Genomic DNA, 22615 nt, shown 5'->3' with positions numbered 1-22615 from the left:
CAGATATCACTGGCCCCTAGAAGCCTGGCTCCAACAGGGCCTGAATGACAACTAGTTCTTGGACTGCCATAGAAAACATTTTACAAATGCTCATGTACTTGTAGATTACTTGATGACTCTTAATTCTGACGCACTGATGTAATCAAGTGTCAGTCATGCTTTCCCTAAGAAACTGTTTAAAGTTTTTTACTTGCTATAAGTGTTTAAATATGTGACCACAGTTATTTTATGTCAAGTTGTTCTTATCCAAAAAATGCCAAAATTGCTTTGCAAAAATTATGAATAGCACATTGTCCACAAGATGGTGCTGTATCATTAACTATAACTCTAGTTAACAAACTAGAGTTCTGGTGTTCCTGAAACTTTTGGTGCAAATATACCATTTTCTCATGGGATAAACATAGCTTCTTATGATGCACTACCCCCAAAACAGACCCTCCAAGTGTCCCTATTTTCCAGGGACGGTCCAAGATTTACAGAAGCTATCCTGGTTTCTGATTTGATCCCGGAATTTCCCGCTTTTCCTTAGTTTGTCCCTATTTTCATCAGAGAAATGTTGACAGATAACGAATAGGATGTACCTGTTTTCATCAGAGAAGTGTTGGAGGGTATGGCTACAAGAGTCTTACTTTTGCTACCCATATATCTTGTTGTCTTCCTCTGCTCTGTTTGATCCTGCATTTGTATTGCATTGATAGTATTTCCTGTATCTTATTTATTTATAAGTATGAATTATTCTTGTTCTTTTTACCTTGCAAGCTACCTGGAGACCTTCTGTTGTAGTGTGGCCAATAAATAAATAAATATTTAAATGCTGGCTTTGTTGTCCTTCTTTAGGCTTTGCTAGTCCACAAACTGGGTTGTGGGGTCCAGGAATGATTATACCACCTATTGTTTCCTCATATTCAAATAATCTTACAGTGACATGGTTTGAGTATGGCAGAATCAAAGACCAGGCCAGCAGAAGAGTTTTTCTTGAGATACTTGATCAGGAAAGTTGAAGAACGGGACAATCTGATGCCACTACAAACTCCCACCATGGTTCACCTCTCCTTTCATGCCCTTGTAAAAGAAATTAAAATGAAATCCAAATTACATTAAAATCCAAATACTGCAATAACTACATGTAAATGAAGCATATTATTGAATCATTTGTTTTGAGTTGATAACCTTGCATTTCTTAGTGCAAAGTTGCCTTTCTTTTTACCACAAAATACAGTCAGCATTATATTAATAACCAAAAAGAAGACTATTGCCTCAAATGCACCAGTTTTCTAGACTATACAGGTGACTTGCCTCTTACAGGGAAAAACCCCTGGAAAGGCCTTCTGAAATCTGAGCCCTCATGCAACCTTCTCAGAACCCAGAAAGCAGGACGAGGGGCTTAAAAACCTCTCCACCTTGCATGGGGCAAGGCAAGGCCCTCTCAGCACCAACATTGGGCAGGTAGGGACGGCCATGCGGGCCCGTTCTGGGGGTTGTTCTGGCTTCATGTTAATTTGTTTATATACGCAATCTACTGCTGTCAAAAATGTATAGAATTATATAGAAAAACACATAGACTTGTTTGTAGATAATGCTGGTCTTCTTGAACTACTAGGTTCAGCAACAATCTATTTTCCGCTGGTTCTGCACATAAGTTAGTATAATAATGTTCCTGATATATTAAAGGCATCTGCCCCCAAGCCCTGAACAGATAAGTGCCTGTGTTTCAAGCCCTGCCTTGTACATCACTTTCGCTGGAACCTGCCTACAAAACCACAGCCATGCCACATTTCCACAGCATCCCAGTGGAACCATCCGGTTTAATGCATCTGCCCAAGATCAGCTTTCTGTTCTCCTTCCCAACAGCTATCATGTTTGTAAAGACAAATGGCTCATTTTAAGTGCTGGCATGTGTAGGAATGCGAGAAGTTCTCACAATGCTTCTCTGGCAGCTGCTCCCAGCTTCCTGCTGAATCCTCCAGAGTAACAACAACATGCATGCTGGTTGGCCCCCATCACTGTGGGCAATTAGGAAGGATTTATTTTAAGATCTCTAGGGAATCTCAGCTCAGGCCACCCAGAATGTTGCCCATAAGAACATACCATCTCCCGATTATTTAGCCAGCAATAGGGACCTGGCAGCTGGCCCTCCCGATACGGGTATTTTAAATTCGGCTATAGCAGCAAAAAGCAGAAGCAAGGCCCATGGGCCTGTGGTACATAGGACAGAGCAAAAAAAGCACATTAAATTTGCCACCTCATTGACAAGTGGTAAATTGTGTGTGTGTGTGTGTGTGTGTGTGTGTGTGTTAGGGGAGATGGGGATGGTGTCGATTTTGGGGGGCATAGGCCTGACATTTCCCCAACAGTTTCTGCTTTTTCATATGGTTTCTGAGAATATGCTTACTACCGGTACTTTTTTTCTAGTTGCAAAGAATGTTTCTTCCTCAAATACCTGTGATCCTTTAAAAACAAACAAAATATGAAGCCATACAAAAGTGCTGTGCAGTGCAATGCTATAGGCTATATGCCTACTCAGACGTAATCTCCATTTAGTTCAATGGGATTTATTGCCGGCTAAGTGTGTATAGGATCATAGCCTTAATCTCTTTTTCAAATAATTTCTCCCAAATGCCTAATTAAAAACTTACAGCAGCCCTCTCCCTCCAAGCACATTGTTTTCTATGAATTTTTTTAAATACAATTTACACATGGTTGTAGACAGCATCTTAAAAAGCAGAGACATCACCTTGCCGACAAAGGTCCGTATAGTTAAAGCTATGGTTTTCCCAGTAGTAATGTATGGAAGTGAGAGCTGGACCATAAAGAAGACTGATCGCCGAAGAATTGATGCTTTTGAATTATGGTGCTGGAGGAGACTCTTGAGAGTCCCATGGACTGCAAAAAGATCAAACTTATCCATCCTTGAAGAAATCAGCTCTGAGTGCTCACTGAAAGGGCAGATCCTGAAGCTGAGGCTCCAAGTACTTTGGCCACCTCATGAGAAGAGAAGACTCCCTGGAAAAGACCCTGTTGTTGGGGAAGATGGAGGGCACAAGGAGAAGGGGGCGACCGAGGACGAGATGGTTGGACAGTGTTCTCAAAGTGACGGCATGAGTTTGGCCAAACTGCAGGAGGCAGTGAAAGATAGGCGTGCCTGGCGTGCTCTGGTCCATGGGGTCACAAAGAGTCGGACACAACTGAACAACAACAACACATGGTTGAACTGAAACCCTTCCCTTTTTCATCTGCTTCATTTGCAGCTACGTTGGTCTTAACACAGAGGGGGAAAGCAACGTGTATGATGGAAGTGAGAGATCGTCTAACTGAGCCAACGATGCAAGCACTAGGAGTATTAATGTTTGTCTTTCTTGACAAGCAAGATGATTAAACTGCTGTTGAAGAGCCATCCGTGTTAAGTTAAAGGATTGGCTTAAAGCCACAAGCTTGTTTTTTTTTTTTAAAAAAAAAACAACAACACCAAAAACCCTCCACCCTACATATATCATCATGTAGCACAGAATGATTTCCATTGCATCTTGGCATTCTGCATTAAAAGACCAGCAACTCATAAAACTGGTTCATGAACTAGTTCAGTGGGAGAGATGCTGAGATCTGCATGACTTCAGTGAGGTGTATGTCCATCAGCATCATATTAATTCATTCTTTCACTGGCAGCTCCCAGCTTGCTTAGCCTAAGAGAAGAGCCTGGTGCTCAAATTACAGGAAGGGCAGAGGAACATCTACTTTTCTGCCAGCTACTGTTTTTAGACAGCAGCTGGAACATGATATGAATAAAACTGGGCAGGTGAGAGGGGCACAGACCAGGAGGGGAGGGGCTCATGCATTTTATTATTATCTTTCCCCTATAGTTCTTGTCCAAAATGTTTCACAATGTAAAATAGGTATCCCAATGCTTAAGGAAGACTAGAAAAGAATGGGGTAGGGAGATTACTTTTAAATTGTAAGCTATCCTAAGAATATTTGCCAGGCTATTTCATTCATTTATTTATTCAGTAGATTCACATCCTGCCTTTTGAATCAAAGCCACCAACGACACTTATAAAATACAAGAGATAGACCAAGTAGCACATGACCAGGCTACAAACAAAACAGAACAACACAACCAGCCACGCTGGAGGTAAGAAGCCACTTTTATACTGTGTCATACAAATGGTCCATCTAGCCCAGTGCTGTCTACACCAAGGTTTCCCAAACTTGGGTCTCCATCTGTTTTTGGACTACAACTCCCATCATTCATAGCTAACCGGACCAGTGGTCATGGACAATGGGAATTGTAGTCCAAAAACTGCTGGAGATCCAAGTTTGGGAAACCCTGGTCTATACTAACTGGCAGTGGCTCTCCACAGTTTCAGGCAACAGTCTTCCTCAGCCCTGCCTGGAGATGCTATGGAACTGAACTGGGACCTTCTACATGTGAAGCAGATGCTCTACTCCGGAGCTATGTCCCTTTTCCATGAGCAGGAGCTGGCAGTGGATGCTCCTTTCCACAAGACTCTTGCTATAAATTGGCCCTGGAGCTGGGTGTGGAAAGAAGGCAGTCTGACTGGAACAGGCTCTTCACCTGCTGCCTTGTTCCCTTCTTCCTTCCCACCCAACTGCACCAACTGAAATAAATCCATCAATAAATACAATGTAAAAAAAAAATGCAGGTACTTGGTAAAACAGGCACAAGAGCAGCAAGAAAGGGAGAAAGAGCAAAACACTTGGTTATTACATGAGGAATTATTATATTTTTCCTGTTTGTGATGGGGCAATCAGCAATTAGCTGCTGTGCTTAGTTAGTAAGCAAATGGCTTCCAGATTTTGCACTTATCAGCAAACTAGAGATTAACCAATGAGTTATTCTGTAGCTGCAGTCCTAGGCACACTTACTAGGGGGTAAGTCCTATTGAACACAATAGGGCTTACTTCCAAGTAAACATGCACAGCAAGTCATCTTTTGTGTTATCAGCAGAAATAGCTATTGGGCTTGCCTTGTCCCAAGAGAATTAACTGTTACTTGACTAGATACATCAGGACATATCTTCCTATTTGCCCCTCCCCCCAATGTAAGGATTGTAAGGCTCACAGCAATAAGTCTAGCAGAGTCAAAATTACAAGACAGCTGTTTGTATCCTAAGCGTGAACAACAAAGAGACTTGTGGCACCCTAAAAACCAATGTCTGCCTGACAGCTGATGAGCTGGGTTAACCAATGTGGAGCTCTCCAGATGTTTCAGATTACAACTCTCATCAGCCCCAGCTAGCATGGCCAATCAGCAGGAATGATGGGAGCTGGAGTCCACAACATCTGGACCTTGTTGCCTATCACTGATAGAGCATATATCACACAATAAGCAAGGGCAGCTCAGGAATATGTGAAGAGCAGGGCTTTTTTAAAAGCTGGAACTCAGTTCTGGAACCTCTCAGGTGGGCACCATTGCCATTATAAGAGAACAAGGGAGGCATTCATGGTGAGTTTTGGCACCTCTTTTTCTAGAAGAAGAGCAGTGGTGGAGGAACCCTCTGCAGCACCTGGGGCGGCGCAGCCCGTACGGACTGCACATGTGCAGCATCCCATACAGACTGCGCATGTGCAGTCTGTACGGGATGCCGCTCGCGTGCGGTGGCCATACGGGCTGCCGCTTGCATGGCGACCGTACAGGCTGCTGGACGAGCAGCATCCCGTATGGACGGCGCACCAGAGTGGCAGCCCATACAGACGCCATGCGAGCGTGCGGCCTCGGTCGCTCTACAGCTGGGGGGAGGCAGGGGCCATCTTGTCAACCCTCCCAGAGTGGAACCTGGGGCAGCCCGCCCCCTCTGCCCCTCCCTTCCTATGCCCCAGCAGTGGTGATTAATAGAATACCTGCACTCTACCTGATCTTTCATTTTAAGTTCACATAATCTCCAGTAGGGGCCAATTTTACTTATATTTTATAGCTGCAGTACTTTTCTATTAGTCACAATACTTTCTCTTTTATTCTTTGCATGCTTCCCAATTTAGTACCAATCATGACCATACCAGAGCAGCTCAAAGCCAGGAAGAGTAGGCAATAAGTTTTAACTACTTGTCATGCGAGTGTGAAGTCATTTATCCAATGTGTACAGGTATGCACTGACGGATCAGAGACACTTGGGAGTTGTTGTGTCTGCTGAGGAGCTGAGCTATTTTTGAAACGGCACACTCATTTCTCTCTAGGGGACTGGGAGAAGATCTGTGCAGTAATTGGTAATTATAGAGTTAAATATTGTCTCCAGTTATTATGGGTTGGAGCTAAAGGACCCACCCTTCAGCTTGTTTTCACTTTCATTTACTTACGCAGTAATGTGTCAGCCTGTTTACCAAGGGCCTGCAAAGTGAGTAGCCTTGCCTTTGATGTAAGTACTTAACAGTTTGATCTTTAAAATAGTGGACAGAGACTGGCTGATACTGGGGCTACCTAACCCTGGCAGATGGTTTACTTACAAAGATACACCCAGGATATTAGTAGGAAAGTGTACTTGGAAGGTAATAACACAGGTTACCTTTACTCCAGGGCATTACCTTAGAATTGCACACCACAAATCAATACCTTACGGTCCAATAGCCTTGTAGAAGTTTTATCAGAAGAAAGTTTCAGTGAGTTCAGTGAGGGGGTTTTCCAAGTCACTGGGCATGGCAGGGCATTGTTAATGGTGCCCTCCTCAGGGCAGGACTTTGGGGTAGAAGTCCAGGATTCACTCAGCAAAATGGGTAGGAGTGTCTTCAAACGTAGCAAGTCTAGCTTGCCACGTTTTGAGGTAACTGAAAAGCAATGCAGCATACATTTCCATCATGGGCATAGCCAGGATTTTTGTTAGGGTGGGGGCAGGCTTTTTGTTGGGGGGGCATGTCTTTTGTTAGGGGGGGCAGAATTTCAGTTTGCTATGTAATTTTTATTGATGGGGGGCAGCTGCCCCTCCCTTTCCCCCCCCCCCTTGGCTACATCCATGATTATCATGTAACTGGAGGGCAATTAAGTTCAAACTCTAACGTTGAACTCTGCGTACCGACCAAACATAATTAAAGCACACACGCGCACCCGAATCCTGGGAGCTGTAGTTAAATGTGCTGGGAATTGTAGCTCCGAGGGGTAAACTAGAGTTCCCACGATTCTTTGGTGGGGGGAAAGACACGTGCTTTACATGTATGGTGTGTATACAGCCCGAGTTGCAATTTTATTCAAGTAATAAGTATGCGTATAGGATCACCATTTAAGGTTGCGGCAATCTAGAAAATTTTTATTATGCACTCGCTTACTTTTGATCTGGAATCCATAGATCAATTTAGCTTATTTTTAAAAAAGCCTTTACAGTAGTTTGTATTAGGAATTTGATGCTGTGATCGGAGGCGGGGAGGTGCATCCTGATCGGGCTACAGAGAGTTAAAAATCCCCGTGCGCCTATTGGGCAAGCTGGGCGGAGATTTGCCATTCAGATCCTGTAGGAAGTAAGTTGCTGAGCCTTGGAAAGAGAGTAAAAAGAGAGAGTTCCAGTAAAGGAAGGGGGGGAAAGGAGACTCGGAGAGAGGGGCACACAAACCACTAGCCAGAAATTCATATGCAAAATCTGGCGGAGATGTTGAAGAGGCTGCTAAGGCAGGGCTTGGAAGAACTCGGCGGGTGAGGAGTCACGCAACTTTTCAAGTCCCGGGAGAAGTGCGCGGCGGCGGCGCGGGCGCAACAAGGCGAAGATTGCGCGAGATGGAGCCTGCTGTGGACGCGGCTGCTGAAGTGTAAGGAAGGAGGCTGTGTCTTTTCGCCCCCCATTTCTCTCGTTCTCTCCACACACCCCTTTATATTTTGCCTTGGTTGCTCCGGACGAAGCAGGAATGCCCAGGATCGCTTCTCTTCCCTTGGCCGAGCCGACCGGTGCCTGCAGCCGCTCTAGCGGTGGCCTTTGCTGAAGGAGCGGCGACGCCGCCGCCGCTCTCCCCTTCTCCCGGCGCAGCTGCACAAAAGACTTTCGAGGAGCCTTTTTATTTTTCCCCTTCTCCAGCTGCGGTCGTCATGTCCCGGCGGAGGGGGCTCATGCCTTACGCCGCCGCCGCCGCTTGCGTATGCATCTTCTCCCTCTTCCACACTGTTAGAGGTTAGTGGATGGCTTCAAAACCAGAATTACAATCGAGAGGAATGGTATTTTGAAAATAAAACTACAGTACTTCGGAAGGTGTTTGGGTATAAGGGAATATGTGAAGCTGCGTCTTAGCCCCCCCCCAGGCAATAGGGTTTTAAATCTTGGCATACCGAATGGGAGACATACTAATTAAATTAGTTGTTGAATATTTAAGAGAGGTGTGCACGAACTCCAAAAGTGATTGACAGGAAGAAAGTTAAGTCGGTGGGGCTACTCTTTTAAATATTTTTAAAATAATCCTGTGACTTATTTCACATTGTTGATGATTTGAATTACCCACACTGCCCTTCTGGACAAGATTCATAGGGTGTGAAAACAGCACATATAAAGACTGCATAGATATTAAAACAAAACAGAAAGCATGTGGGTGGGGTGGGGAGAAAGTTGTGGGATAATCATTCTGGACCGTTGGGGATTCTGTGGCCCTCCTGCTCCCATTAGTTTAGCCAATGGTTTGGCATTATGGGGGTTGTAGTTTGACAATTTCTGGTGAGCCGGTGACCCCTGCTCTATACAATAGAGAAAAGTAGTTACCAATAAGTCGTCTTGAGCTCTTGAAGGTTGTAGTACAAAATGTAAAAGGTGTAATGATGTAGTTGAATCAGACTTAATTGCAGCCTATCCTGTGCTTGTTTATTCAGAAGGGCTTATGTTTATTGTTTTGGAGAGGCGTTTGGGAGTGGAAACGAATGAGTGACTAAGCATCCGGTTTGCCAAGTATCTTGGGCAACCACTTGCCATAAGCAAAGGCAGGAGAAACAAGCCAAAGATGGTTGGTAGTGCTGCATTAAGAATGCAGGTGCCAAGTAGGCCTCTGGAGTGAATTTGCAAAAGGAAAACTTCACATATACAGTATACCGGTATATACTGTGTATAATCATAGGCTATGCATGAAGACTTCCCTCACAGAAAACATCTTGTTTTCATGCACACTATAATCCATCCCTTACAAAGAAAGACCACTTGAGAAAAGCAGCCACCAAAGATGGGTCATGTTTATCTTGCAGCACAAGAGAGGCTTCTGTGGTGGGTTTTCCCATCAGAGCCAAGCTGTAGAAGTGTTTATCATGCTAGAGCTGGCTGTCACATAAGGTCTTTTATATATATAAAAAAGGAGCTGGCTTCATATAAACATGTTCACTTCCTATGTTGCTTTACTGAAATTGTGTTTTAAAAAATGTATAGGGGGAAGTGGCTTCGGAATGACCAGAGAAGCAGAGACTTGTAATATGTCAGTGGCTTGACAGGAGTTGGGCAGCTCTCTGTAGCTGGCCCACAAACAGTGTTTGGATGTTGGTTTCTCAAGCAAGCCAGGGTTGGAATTATGCCCTGGAATTATGCTTATTGTATGCAACCTCCCACTGCATGCTTCACTTAGAAATGGTTGTACGCCTTTAATACTGCTGCATAAATGTCAGATTATTCCTGCTCAGATTGACTGCTCTTGCCCAGATGTGCTGAAAAGATCCTGTAGGCTGCTGCTGTCCCAATATCACATGCCTCTGACTTGTGAGTATTGAATGGCTGAATATGTGCTAGTGCACGGCCAGTGAAGTTGCAGAGATGCCATCCTCTTTGTCCCAGATAAGCTACTGAGCAAGCTGAGATCTGATGTTTCATCTCTCATCTTGAAAAATAGGTGTACATCGTTTAGCACTTCAAAAACAAGTACAGTGGTACCCCGCAAGACGAAATTAATTCGTTCCGCAAGACTTTTCGTCTTGCGGAAATTTCGTCTTGCGAGGCACCGTTTCCCATAGGAACGCATTAAAATTTAATTAATGCGTTCCTATGGGAAAAAAGTCCGGGGGCCCCTTCCGACCGTCACCGGAGCCTCGCCGCGCCGTGTTTTAAAGCTAAAGTCTGGAGATCGCAGACATGCACAGTCGATCCAAGATGGACGCGATGCACAACACCCCTCCCGACCGGAGAAAAAGGTAAGCCTTTACAGCTCCCTGTAATGGCGCGGCACCGCGTTTTAAAGCTGCAGGGAGCGAACAGGAGTGCTGCTGTTGGCTCCCTGCAGCTTTAAAACACGGCACGACGAGGCTCCGGTGCGCGGGGGGGCGGAGTGGGATCGCGCCGCCATTTTGGATGGCCGTGCGCGATCCGACACCGCCCCCCCGCGCACCGGATCCGCGTCGCGCCGCGTTTTAAAGCTGCAAGGAGCGAACAGCAGCACTCCCTGCAGCTTTAAAACACGGCGGGGCAAGGCTCCGGGGGGCGGGGGGGGATCGCGCCGCCATTTTGGATGGCCGTGCGCGATCCGACGCCGCCCCCCGCGCACCGGATCCGCGTCGCGCAGCGTTTTAAAGCTGCAAGGAGCAAACAGCAGCACTCCCTGCAGCTTTAAAACACGGCGGGGCGAGGATCCGGTGCTTACAGTGGTACCTCGCCAGACGAATTCGTCTTGCGAAAAAGAGCCATAGACGAATTCGTCTCGCGAGTCAACTAAAAACTCGCAAAACCCTTTCGTTTTGCGAGTTTTTCGTTGTGCGAGGCATTCGTCTTGCGGGGTACCACTGTAGATACAATGCATGAGTTTTTAATACTTGCTTTGCACCCCTGTCAAAATTGTATCCCTCCCTCACACACCCCCAACATACATATGTCCCTCTCACAAACCGCACACAGGCATATTTATTCCCTCCCCCCTCCAAAAAAAACCCCAGATACATCTCCCCACTCTCTCAGTCCAAATGCATCTCCCTCTTCCTTTGGGATTATACACACAGGCCATATTTTCATGCATAACCTCTCTCAGACCAAACGTATAAGACTACTTTTTAATCCAGGAAAATCTTCTCAAAAGTCGGGGGTCGTCTTATACGCCGGGTGGAGAATCTGTGGTCGAGTATATCTCAAACTCTATATTTTAACTGGAAAAGTTGGGGGTCAATACGGTACATATGTTCTCCCCTCACCCCCTCACACACACAGACCAACAGAATAAGGGATGACTTTGGGACAGCTTTAGATATGTCAGTGTCTGTTCTCTTAGCAGATGTCTATCAAAGATCTGCATTGGGACCATTGTGGTTGAACTGTTTTGTAAATGAACTGTACTGAAATATGATAGGATATTTTTTTTGGTACAATAAAAATATATTCGCTTGTATGCTAGTGTCATTACCAAGTCTTTATCAGGGGCCTCATAGAGGTCTGTTCCTTCAGATAAGGGATCTTCAACTCTCCCTTATATTTTCCTCTTTGTCGGGCATCCCCAGGAGATAGTTGTGAAGAGCGAGCGAGCTGGGGGAATATGAAAGATGTCCATGGAAAAACTCACCAGTAGTAACCTCCCACAGTGACCATGCCAATAATGGCCAATGGGAAACATTCTGAACTGATATTTTAGGATTTCAAAATGCTTGGAAGTTTATTTTATAGCGTCTGTATCCTTGGATAATTAATTCCCATTGACTGTCTCTCAGTTTTGCCTACCATATATATATTATTTCTGTTTACAAACTGGCATGTCTCCTCTTTCTTGGCTCAGATGTTTTTAGGGTTAGCAAATAAGCACCTATAAATTATGGGCCTTTCTAAATGTCTTGTGGAATGTGTGTACTTCCCCCTACTTCCTTTACTGTTCTAATCGCAATATTTGTAAAACTTCTATTTGGCTTTTTTATGAGGTTTAATAATATTTCACAGATCCCCACCTTCTATTGAGAAGAGGCAAAGCCTTGCCAAAACTTCCCCCTTTAAAAAAATATAGAATCTGGTGCTGGAGTTGTTTGAGACTCCTGTTTTTACTTTGCCATTTGGCAGGGGAGGGGGAATTCAAGTTGTATGTACAATGCTCAAAGCATTGCTTACCTTACTGTTGGCTCCAGTTGTCCAATCTATGCACCATTGTTCTTTGTTAAATCAGTGCTGCAGCTTGTTGATATCTAGTGTATTTTATTCTATAATAACATTTTAGGAAGCTGCCTAAAAGCCTAGATAATTTTTCCTGTGCTTTTCCACCTGACAGTGTATTTGCCAGTGGCCACTTCTAGACAGGTGGCTCCTAGTGCTGCGTACAGTAATCAGTTTGTCTTCTTTTGTAAGCTACAAATAGAATTTGAAATCGACTTTCCACAGGTTTGTGAGCGTTGCTGTTTTTTGCTTGCTTGCTTTGTTTTCTGTGTTTATAAAGTAAGCAAACCATCAGCTTAGGATATTTCAGTATCTTTTTATTTATTTAAAAATAGATATATAGATAAGTATATTAGGTGTGGGGAGGGCAAAGTCTGAAGGCAAAGTCTGAGGCTTCTTTCTCATTCTGAAAGACATCAAATCTCTTGAGTACCAGATACTGGGGACTCACAACAGGGGGAGGGCCATAAAACTTTTCTTGTGTACGACTCTGAATAATTTGGTTGCCTACAGTTTGTAGTACTGATGGCGAATTTCTGACTCACCAGCCTGCCATCAGCCCAAATCAGCATGGCCAAGTATTGGGTGTGGTAAGACTTGGCATTCCACAATGCTAGTGTTATAGACAGATATTGAGGTAGATGGGATCGGAACGTCCTTGACAACTGTGTGTAAAACAAGCTTGTGTTTTAAGAGCTGAGTGAGTTTCCACCGGATAAATTGGTCAGTTACTGTCATTCCTTTGTCATTTGTCTAACAAATGCTGTACCTTTACTGTATTTTGTTATAGCTTCCACCCGTGGTAGATATTAATGTACCTGAGGTTTAATTTTGGGTAATACAGATACCTTGTATTCACAAAGTCTGCTGTTGTGACCTTAACAACAATAAAATAAATCTTGCCCTTCTCAAAATAACTTTGACTGAAAATAAACAAACTGTGGTTTCCTCCACCCACCCACCCCCACACCTCAAGTTTATCCTTGGGATGTCTGTGTACAGGAAATCTCTAAATATCCCATCACGTTTTTATCATCCTTTTAAAAGGAATTGGAACTTTGCCTGTATATATTAGGCGGTCAAGGAAATAATATCCTCTTGGAACCATTTAGTTTTCTCTTGGGGCAGTTGAGAATAGTGTGCAGTTGGCTTAGATCGAGGGTCATCTAACCCCCATTTCCAAGGCCTTAGAAATGGCGGTGAAGAAGTGCTTGGATAAGACCTGCATTGACACAATTCTCTCTGTAGGTCATACCAGGCAGGCTGTGGCTCTGTGCCCTCAAATGTCTTGCCAGTCGTATTGCAATTGTTCCAACAACCCACGTTTACAAAGCTACCAACATGCATATTTACAGTGTATTCTCTGGTTGCCCTTTTGATTTCTTCCTGCAGTTACATTCCTGGATGATTCTCCAAAATGATGGTTTAGACTTCAACACTTGGGGTGCAGAATAAAGTACCGGTACTTTGATTAGAGGAGGGCAAGGTAGATTACAGCCATTCAGTACCAGTGCCTTTCAACTATTCTCTCAGCCAGGTGGGGTCTCCTTAGTTACGAGAGGTTCACATTTGTTGGGCTATAGGAGGACTCCGTCTCAATGACCCAGACCTATGGACTGGACGGATTCCATAAGTCTTTCAATGGAATCCCCCTCTCCTCTCTTTCTCATTCTTAAATACACACTTTCTCTGTTGAGCCTAGGATGGCCTACATTTCATAGTAGCAATTTTGTGGCTCACAAAGCATATGTAGCCAAAGGCTGGAAAAACAATTATTATTTATGGTATATTTGCCACATGAAAAGAACTCTGTGACTGGCGTGCAGGACAACAATAGTAGAGCAGTGGCAAGGCTTGCTTTTATTGCACTTTCTCTCTGCAATCAATATAGGTTGTTGTTGTTGTTGTTGTTGTTGTTGTTGTTGTTGTTCTGAGATAGTATTTCAGTGTCCCCCCCCCTCAGTAGATTATGGAAAGGGTGGCTTATATATGAAAAAGAAGAGCCTGTTGCGTCAGGGCAGAGGTCCATCTAGACCAGAATTTATCTCTCACAGTATCCAGCCCAATACCCACAGGGAGCAAATTCAGGTTCTGCTTGTGAAACAGCACTCTGCCCACTTAGGGTTTTCAGCAACTGGTATTCAGAGACATAATGCCTCAAAATAAATAAAAAAATCAAAAAAATCTAGCATTTTTTTATTTATTAAGGAGGGAATGCTGAAGGATACACCCCTCAGTTCTTAGCCTGCAAATATGCTTGATGGTCACTGATGCTACAGTCCATTGATTCCTGTACCGTCAGGTTTCAAAGAGCGCTCCCCCCCCCCCAAAATAAAGTTATAAATTAGTTAAGTTTTGTGTATATATGGAGCCATTGACTACTGTAAACTGCTTTGCTTGTGTATGGAAACTGATCTGGCAGATATTGAATAATACATCACCTGTCTACCTGGAGGCCTAGGGCTAAATCCAAGTACCGGTAAGTCATTCTCGGTGTAGACCCACTGAAATATTTGAAGTCCATTGATTCCAGTTGTTCTACTCTTTAGTATGACTTAGCTAGATACAACCCATATATTGGATTTTACTAATTCCAGCTCTTGTTTACAATGGAACAAGCTCATGATTGTGGTTAAATATTTGAACGTGTGTAGACAATGTTAATTTGAGTAAAGGCTTATAGCTTGATAAAGTTCATGTTTACTCAGATATAAGCTCCCTTAAGTTCAGTGAGACGTACTTTCAAGTAAATGTTGCTAGGATGGTAGCCCTGGTCCTGGACTATGTTTTCGCTGCCTGTTTCTATTGTGAATAAGTGTGCACAGTGATCAGATGAAGAGCCTGGACTAGATTTAGATTAGGTCATAGATTTTTATCCCATCTTTCTGAGTATTTACCCCCACAGGGTGGTTTATGCCTTCAAGCCAAATAACCAACAGCCATATACTAGGGAGAGAATATTGCATAAGCTTTATTATTATTAAAGATTTTTTGGTTTACAAAGGTACATGCAAAATTACCTTTTTCAAGGTACATTTTCCATAGGTCAGTTTCATTTGTTGAGACATTAGGGTTACATTAGGAAGAAAAGGGAGGGGGGAGAGGTTGAGGGGGCCTTGGTGGATGGGGTTGGGGTTGGGAGGCGATGTTTCTATTTTACTTAATGTATGTGTGGGGTTGTGGGGCTGGAAACATGGCTAACAGCCCTTCCTTCTGCTGCTGATGTTGAGTTATCAGCTCTGTGTAAAATAATTATCTCATTCCAGGGAACTGCCATTGAAACAGTAGGGATGCTCTTATGCTGCTTCTGTTACGCACTTTAAAATAGCACCACTTTAGAAAATGCATCTGCATAGCACACCATGTTCTCTTCATAGTCCCTCCCCCCATTACTCTGGGCTTTTTAAAAGCAGGAGTGCAACGGAGTGGCTTTTAGTTCTACAGTATATTCATTTATTTCCTTCTTTGTTGTTTACAGTTTAACAAGCCACATTAACAAGATTTATTTTATGTACTACCAAGCCGCCTGTGGCAAATGACTATAAAACAATATAGGGCTTCTCAATGTTTGTATTCATTATATGGCAAGTCAAGAACCTTCCAGATATTGCTGTAGTAGAGCGTGTGAATCCAGGACAAGAATTTTCACAAGTTCAATAATAAAGCCATAGGGAAACCCAGTCCAGTGTTTTGACAAGGGGTGGATGCCTTATTTGGGGAGCACCAGAACACTAGCGCTTCTCTTATCCCCTGACTGAAAGTGCCACAGGGTTTTTTTTTTTTTTTTGCTAGGCCCAAAAGCCTGAATTGAGCTCTGAGTCTGATTGAATTCAGAACTTTGGAAAGCTGAATCTGGGGCACCTGCCTCCTTCTGAAGCATTAAGTTTCATATAGTGAAAAGAATAGGGTGTCACTTCTGGACTTTGGGGAATTCTCAGTTCTTGAGTTGGAATTATGTATGCAGCCACCGCCCAAGAGAGCCAGTGTGGTGTAGTGGTTAAGAGCGCTAGACTCGTAATCTAGGGAACCGGATTCGCGTCGCTGCTCCTCCACATTCAGCTGCTGGGTGACCTTGGGCTAGTCACACTTCTTTGAAGTCTCTCAGCCCCACTCACCTCACAGAGTGTTTGTTGTGGGGGAGGAAGGGAAAGGAGATAGTTAGCCGCTTTGAGACTCCTTCGGGTAGTGATAAAGTGGGATATCAAATCCAAACTCTTCTTCTTTTTAAATTTTCAAATATCAGCACACATTGCAAGAAATCTACCAAGGAAGCTGTTACGAAGGGAAGCTTGAAGTCTTCCACTACAGAATTGGAATATGCTCATTCTGTGTTTGCCATGTAGTTCAGTTCTTTCTCTTTTGAAGCTACGATTGCTTGCAACGAGAAGTCGTGGGGGAAACTGACCAGTGCTTTTGTTGACTCGGTAGGACTGTGTGCATATTGTCATTGAATTGATCCCTCAGTGTGGAAAAAAGAAATCACAATGGTTTTAGAATTTAGCCTTGGGTCAGGCTCTCTTTAGATTTCAGCATCAATTCAATGTCATCAGCTGTGTTCATGTAATTAGATATTGACCCTGTTAATATCTGGGCACAGAAAAATTGACACATCAGTATTATTGATAGCTTTGCCTTGTCTATAAATACTATCACACCATAACAAAATAGTTCTCTTCCCTTCGCTTTCACACATGCAATTTTTAAGACAAATTCAAGGAGGAGAGGGCTATCAGTGGCTACTATGCTCTGCTTCAAGAGTTGGAGGCAGCAATGCTTCTGAATACCAGTGGTTGGAAACAGGAGAGTGCTCTTGTGCTCCTGTTTTGCTTTCTAGTTTCCTATAGGCATCTGGTTGGCCCCTCTGAGAACAGGATGCTGGACTAGATGAGCCATTGGCCTGATCCAGCAGGATCTTCTTATAAGAGAGTAAGCCCGCAGGCAATATCTGTTTGATTTATTTTGCTTTGTACTTTGCCTTGGTGTTGAACATAGCCTGGAGATTATTATAGAGACGACGCCTTGCAGCTCGATCTAGTAGCCAATTAACTACCAAAGAACTACCATAGCAATGTGGTCCTTAACCAGAATGGAAGTACTGGGTTGTCAGGCACTTCAGTTTAATTGCTCACTATAAATCACCCTGAATTTTTAAGTGCAGTTGTTTAATTGGCTGCATGTCAGGACTCCGCCATTTAGAAATGAGATTCAACAAGAAAGGTATCAAAGATGTCTAAAACAGTGAACACCACATGAGAACTTTAATAGACCAGTAGTCTAAAACCTAGCGTGATTATCAATAGAGTAAATGGCAGCATTTTTGAAATGAGACATAATAATAATATAATAATAATTTATTATTTATACCCCACCCATCTGGCAGGGTTTCCCCAGCCACTCTGGGAAGCTCCCAACAGAATTAAAAGCATATTAAAGCATCAAACATTAAAAACATCCCTGTTAATTTCACTGTTTAAAGATGCTGTCATGGGATGCAGTCCTTCTCCCTTTGTGTTTTGGAGAGCAGGGAAACAGAGGTGATATCAGCAAGATCCTTTCCTTCCTTGCCATGGCACATCTGTGCTGGGAGTGCAATTCTGCCAAGTGTGTTGAAACACATCGATGATGAGATCATCATAGAATTGGCATACCCAGCTTAGAGGTAGGTAGACATTGGTGGAGGAAGCTGTGCTTTTGTTTTATGAGGAGCCAGAAATGCAGAAAGGAGGTTTTTATACCCCTGGCCAGTAATTTAGAAAGTTCTCCAAATTCATGCAGAGAAGTCTTTGCTATCAGCTGTTGCCTTGGTTTCTGTTAAAACAATGCTCCTTGTGAGACTGATAGACTGAGATATTGAATAACGCTCCACCCCTTCAGTCGGTACATTATGAGACCCTTAATCTCAGGGTCGTGGGTTTGAGACTCGAACTGAACTAAAAGATCGCAGGTAGTTGGACTAGATGATCCTCATGGTCCCTTTCAATGCTACAATTCTATTATTCTCTCTTTCTTTGTGTATGTATGTGGCTTGTCTGATTATGGGGGTGTGTATTATTTCTGCACATATACACACTTGACTTTTGTATTTTATTGGCTGTTGTCCAGGATGAACAAATTGCCCTGCATAACATGGATATCCGGTGGAAATTATTATATTAATACTTTAAAAGAATAAATAGGTCAGAACGATGAAATGAGATAGTTATGTAACCTCCATGTGTGTTCAGACACTGTTTAATTAAATGCCATGTTATTAAAAGGAAGGTCAGTTTCAGATCAGTGCAGTTTACTCAGTTCGACCAGAATCCATTCTTAAATAGTCTTAAAATGAGGGATGCCTGTGATTCCCCCTTTTAAAAGCAAGTCAATTGACTGCCACAAGTTCTCGTATTCCAGAGAATAACCTAGACATATTTTATTTAAATAGAGTTCCATAATTTTTCCAGACAAACTTTTGCCCACAGTTAGATTTTAAAATTGCATTGAGTATGCGCAGCCACAGAAAAATACTGTAATTTACACAGCACTTTCACCGTGCTTACTCACCAATGTTTTTACCACACTGCAAGCAGGGTGGGGAAAATTCAAAGCATCTGGTTGCCATGTGCCTAGAAAGTTTGTGCTGGTGCTTAGGAATTTGAAATATTTGCTAGAAAGGTGCCTAGGATTTTTCTTCTCTCAAATACTGGCCCTGTTGCTTTCAGTGTAAGATGCAACTTTTGCTCTGTCAGGGCTCCTGTAAATATGGTAGGCAACACTTTTTCTTATCATCCCATCTCCATGCTGTGGATGGGAAAGTTATGACTGTTGACTTTTTATCTCTCATGTTGCTGTTTAAAGGAGTCCTGCTACTGTATAAAATTCTGGGTACTAGTGGTAGATAGGAATATCACTTTGTCAGAGGATTCTTGTCCAAACACATAGGAAGGTAATAGTGAATTTGGCAGTCTCAAGGTTGATTGGGCTGAAAAAACCCCTAAACTTTGAGGCTTCAGTACAATGGAATCCTTCGGTGCTCAGACTACAGTGGTACCTCGGGTTAAGAACTTAATTCGTTCTGGAGCTCCTTTCTTAACCTGAAACTGTTCTTAACCCGAGGTACCACTTTAGCTAATGGGGCCGCCCACTGCTGCCGCCGCACGATTTCTGTTCTCATCCTGAAACAAAGTTCTTAACCCGATGTACTATTTCTGGGTTAGCGGAGTCTGTAACCTGAGGTACCACTGTACTGTATCTCAAAGTGCACAGTGTGGCCAGGATGTTTTTAAAATAACCCCCAAGACTAGTTATTTTATTTTATTTCTTAAGTTTATAGCTCATCCTTCTTCCCAGAGGCGCCCAGAGCAGCAAGTCTTAGCTCCAAGCATTGAAACTGTTAAGTTGTTCAAGTGTCTTTCAAGTGCTGACTTGACTGCCTATAAAAACATTAATTCCTAGCACTAAAAACAAGCTAACCTAGCATGTTTTTAGCTAAATATGGGAGTTTTTGATAACTTGCTAGACAAGGGCTGTTTATTTAACCTTATCTACCGGTAAGTAGAAAACAAGCAATTACCTCATTTCTATAAAGCAACAAATGAAGGCTTTTTTTGGGGGGGGGGAGCAAAGTCATCACACATCAAGAGAAAGACATTCCTAAAGGGTTGTCTCTAATAAAGTCATACTTAGAGTACACTCACTAAAATCTTTGTACGGTAGTTAAATTAGTCATGGCCATTGATTTCAGTGTGTCTGCTGACTGCAATCCTGTCCAGGTCTACTCAAGACGTAAGTTCTGTTGAATTTAATGGGGCTTAGTGGGGTTAGGATTGCAGCCTTAGTTTTGTTTCTGATCTGCTGTATTTATTCTGATGTGAATAGTAACAAGCACCCTGTTATTTCTCATGGGGTATTTTTTTGGTCAATTTCTCTGGTTTGCTCTCTTAAAGGTCTCAATATTTGCACAAGTGGCAGTGCTACCTCCTGTGAAGAATGCTTGCTTGTTCATCCCGAGTGTGCTTGGTGCTATAAAGAGGTGAGTTGTCACTTTTCTTTGGTCCTTCTTATTTTAAAACTAACTTTGAATATTTGCAATCTAGAATCCTTAACCTCAGGTTTTTTTTGTACAAGACAGATTGGTCAACAGATTACTTGACAAGAATACTCTTCCTTAGTTCCTGTATTAAATCGGAAACAACACCATGGGTGCGACACCAAGCCTCTGCCCAAAATTTCTACTCCTCCCTTTTAATTCTAGCCTGAATTGTTCCTTAAAAGTTACTTCTGTTGCCACATTTGGAGGGTGTGCATTCAGTCAGGGCCACTGCTGTTTCCACTGTTTGGATCCATCTGTATTCTCTTAGTGGGGTTTTGGTGCTTCAGGGATACCAGCAACTGCAGTTTCTCCATCCTATTTCCACCTGTAGGGCCTCTTCTTATTCTGTTCTCCCTAGAAGTTCCACTACAGCAGGGGTTGGCAACCTGCAGCCCATGGGCCACAAGCGGCCCACGGCGGTCGTTTAAACCGCCCCTGAGCCGCCCCCGAACTGAGCAGCTCACTCAGCAAGTCCCCGTGCGCTGCGCTAAATTGGTGCAGCGCGGAGCAGGAACTTGCTTCTGCAGCGCCGGAAATTGCGCATGCGCAGACGCTGGAATTCGCATCTGCGCAGACGCGATCTGGCCCATGGAGCGATCTCCGTGGGAGTGAACCGGCCCAGGCGGGGTAAACCTTGCCAACCCCTGCACTACAGTGATAATCAAGCTTCAGAGCAATAGAAATGGAAATACTGGGACATGCCGGAATGGGGGAATTGGCTTTTGTATATACTTAGTCTCACTGCCTTGGAGACCTGCCAAGGCCAATGTTGTGGGACTCTCTGGGGCAGATTTTGGGGGGCATGGGGAGAGGAAAGGAAACATAAGTCCTGTTGCACCAGTAGAAATATTTTATAGGATGCAACCTGTAGGAAGCGTGTTTCAATTTAAGCACAGTAATAGGATAACACTTAAGTCGGTCATCTGAGGTCATAAGTGTCAGAGTACTGTTGCCTGTAGGGATGGGAAACAATCACTCTTGTTACATTTATACATCCAGCAAGGATGTATAAATGGTGTTTAGTTCATCATATGCTGAGCCTCTTGTACAAAGAGTGCATTCGCATAGGGGAAGGGTTACTCTCCACCCCCCCTCCCAAATGCCTCAGAGACATCTTGTATGCATCTGTAAGAAGTGTGTTTCTGCCAAGTGTATAAGTGGTGGTGACATCAGAAAGAAAAAATACTGCTTGCGAAGCTGTGGTGTTGGGCTAGATTTGTTTTATTTTCTTGGCACAAAAGGTCTATTTTTTGAGTGGCTCTGCCAACAGAAATGTTTATCCGGGAGTTGTTGTGACCGCTAGTTATAGGTCAGCTTTCAGCAGTAGCTGCTGATGCTGCGTTATCAAATCAATTATTTGGTTTAGATCCCCCCCCCATCGCCCCCTGATTGGACTGGAGAGCAAAGAGGTGAAAAGGGGCTGTTTGTAGACAATAATTCCTGAAGGCCACAATAGCTCATAGTTTAAATTATCTGCCTTTAATTGTGCCACTGCCCGTAAGGGAAAGGTTTTCAAAGGTTTAGTGAAAAAAGTTGACGTTGCTATTCTAACAGTACAGAGTTGTAGCAGACCTTTCAAGCGTCCTTGTTTCTTCCCCACTTTGTACAAAAGTTCCTACTTTGAGGGGGGGTGGAACCCTAGTCAGGAAAATTTATATTTAGAGTCATGAAAACATTGTTAGCCGAGGGGAAAGGTTTAGGGTTTCTTGGGCCGGATTACAGTAAACTAATTTGGTGTGCTAGTGGAAGCCAGCACAAGGGCTGCTGTTAGTGCAGTTGAGCCCCCCCCCCCAATCCTCCCCATACACCTCCCCAAATCCCCTCTGTGTGGCTGGGAGAACCCCAGAGCAGCCTGCTTTTGAGGGGGGGGAGAGGGGAGATAGTTCCATGGGGCAAGCTAAGATGCTTGCACTTACTGAATGATAGTATTGAATTCCAGTCCTTGGTTCCAAGTTTATGGGGCTTTGGGATTACTAAGGGTTGTATGCAAAGCTGCCAGTCTGTTATCAGAAGGGCCTTTGCGGTCATAGAGATCAATTTCTGAAAGTTGCGCAAGAGAAGGATCCAGTGCAACAGGCCCGCTGGTGGAACCATTTCACAAGAACTCACTAGTGCATAGCGGAGCAAATTCGAGTTCCAACTCTTTAACTTCATTGAATGTAACCCTTAAGCAGCAGCCCTGCTGACACTTATTCTGGGAGGAACCTCAATGAAAACAATGGATCCAGTGTGGTGTGTTGGTTAGAGTGTCATACTAAGGGCTCATCCAGACTTATCCTGTGCCTGGAAAGCATGGATTTGAGTGGCTTTCTGCATGTCCAATGCTTTCTAGGAACAGATCTGTGTCATTTTGCCCTTGTCCCACTGCTTTCCACTGAAAACCCCACACTTTAGCCTTAAGACCTGGGAGACAAGGGTTCTAGTCTAAGGTTACCAGATTTTTTCCAATGAATCCGGGGATACTTTTCTATTCCTGCTAAATAGATGGATTTTGTCAGGGGACTGATTTGTAAATCTGGAGACTGCCCCCGGGAAA

At 43.6% G+C, this 22615-nt stretch overlaps 1 protein-coding gene across 2 annotated transcripts in view; it reads left to right on the top strand.

The window, feature by feature from the left end:
- Positions 1–7471: 7471 nt before the first annotated feature.
- ITGB5 (integrin subunit beta 5) overlaps positions 7472–22615 on the top strand; it is a 74112-nt gene continuing 58968 nt past the window's right edge. The window contains exons 1-2 of one of the 2 annotated variants that reach the window (XR_004427481.1): positions 7472–8099; positions 19934–20019. Coding sequence is in view for 1 of the 2 variants with exons in the window: in XM_033163130.1 (XP_033019021.1) it covers positions 8018–8099; positions 19934–20019 (168 nt within the window). In the remaining variant the exon portion in view is untranslated. The remainder of the gene's footprint in view (positions 8100–19933; positions 20020–22615) is intronic. The other variant, XM_033163130.1, reaches the window with a different exon arrangement.

This window comes from Lacerta agilis, chromosome 1 (genome assembly GCF_009819535.1).
Source record: "Lacerta agilis isolate rLacAgi1 chromosome 1, rLacAgi1.pri, whole genome shotgun sequence".
NCBI lineage: Eukaryota > Metazoa > Chordata > Lepidosauria > Squamata > Lacertidae > Lacerta > Lacerta agilis.
Note: the sequence above shows the minus strand (reverse complement) of the source record. Positions and strands in the feature narration are given on the sequence as shown.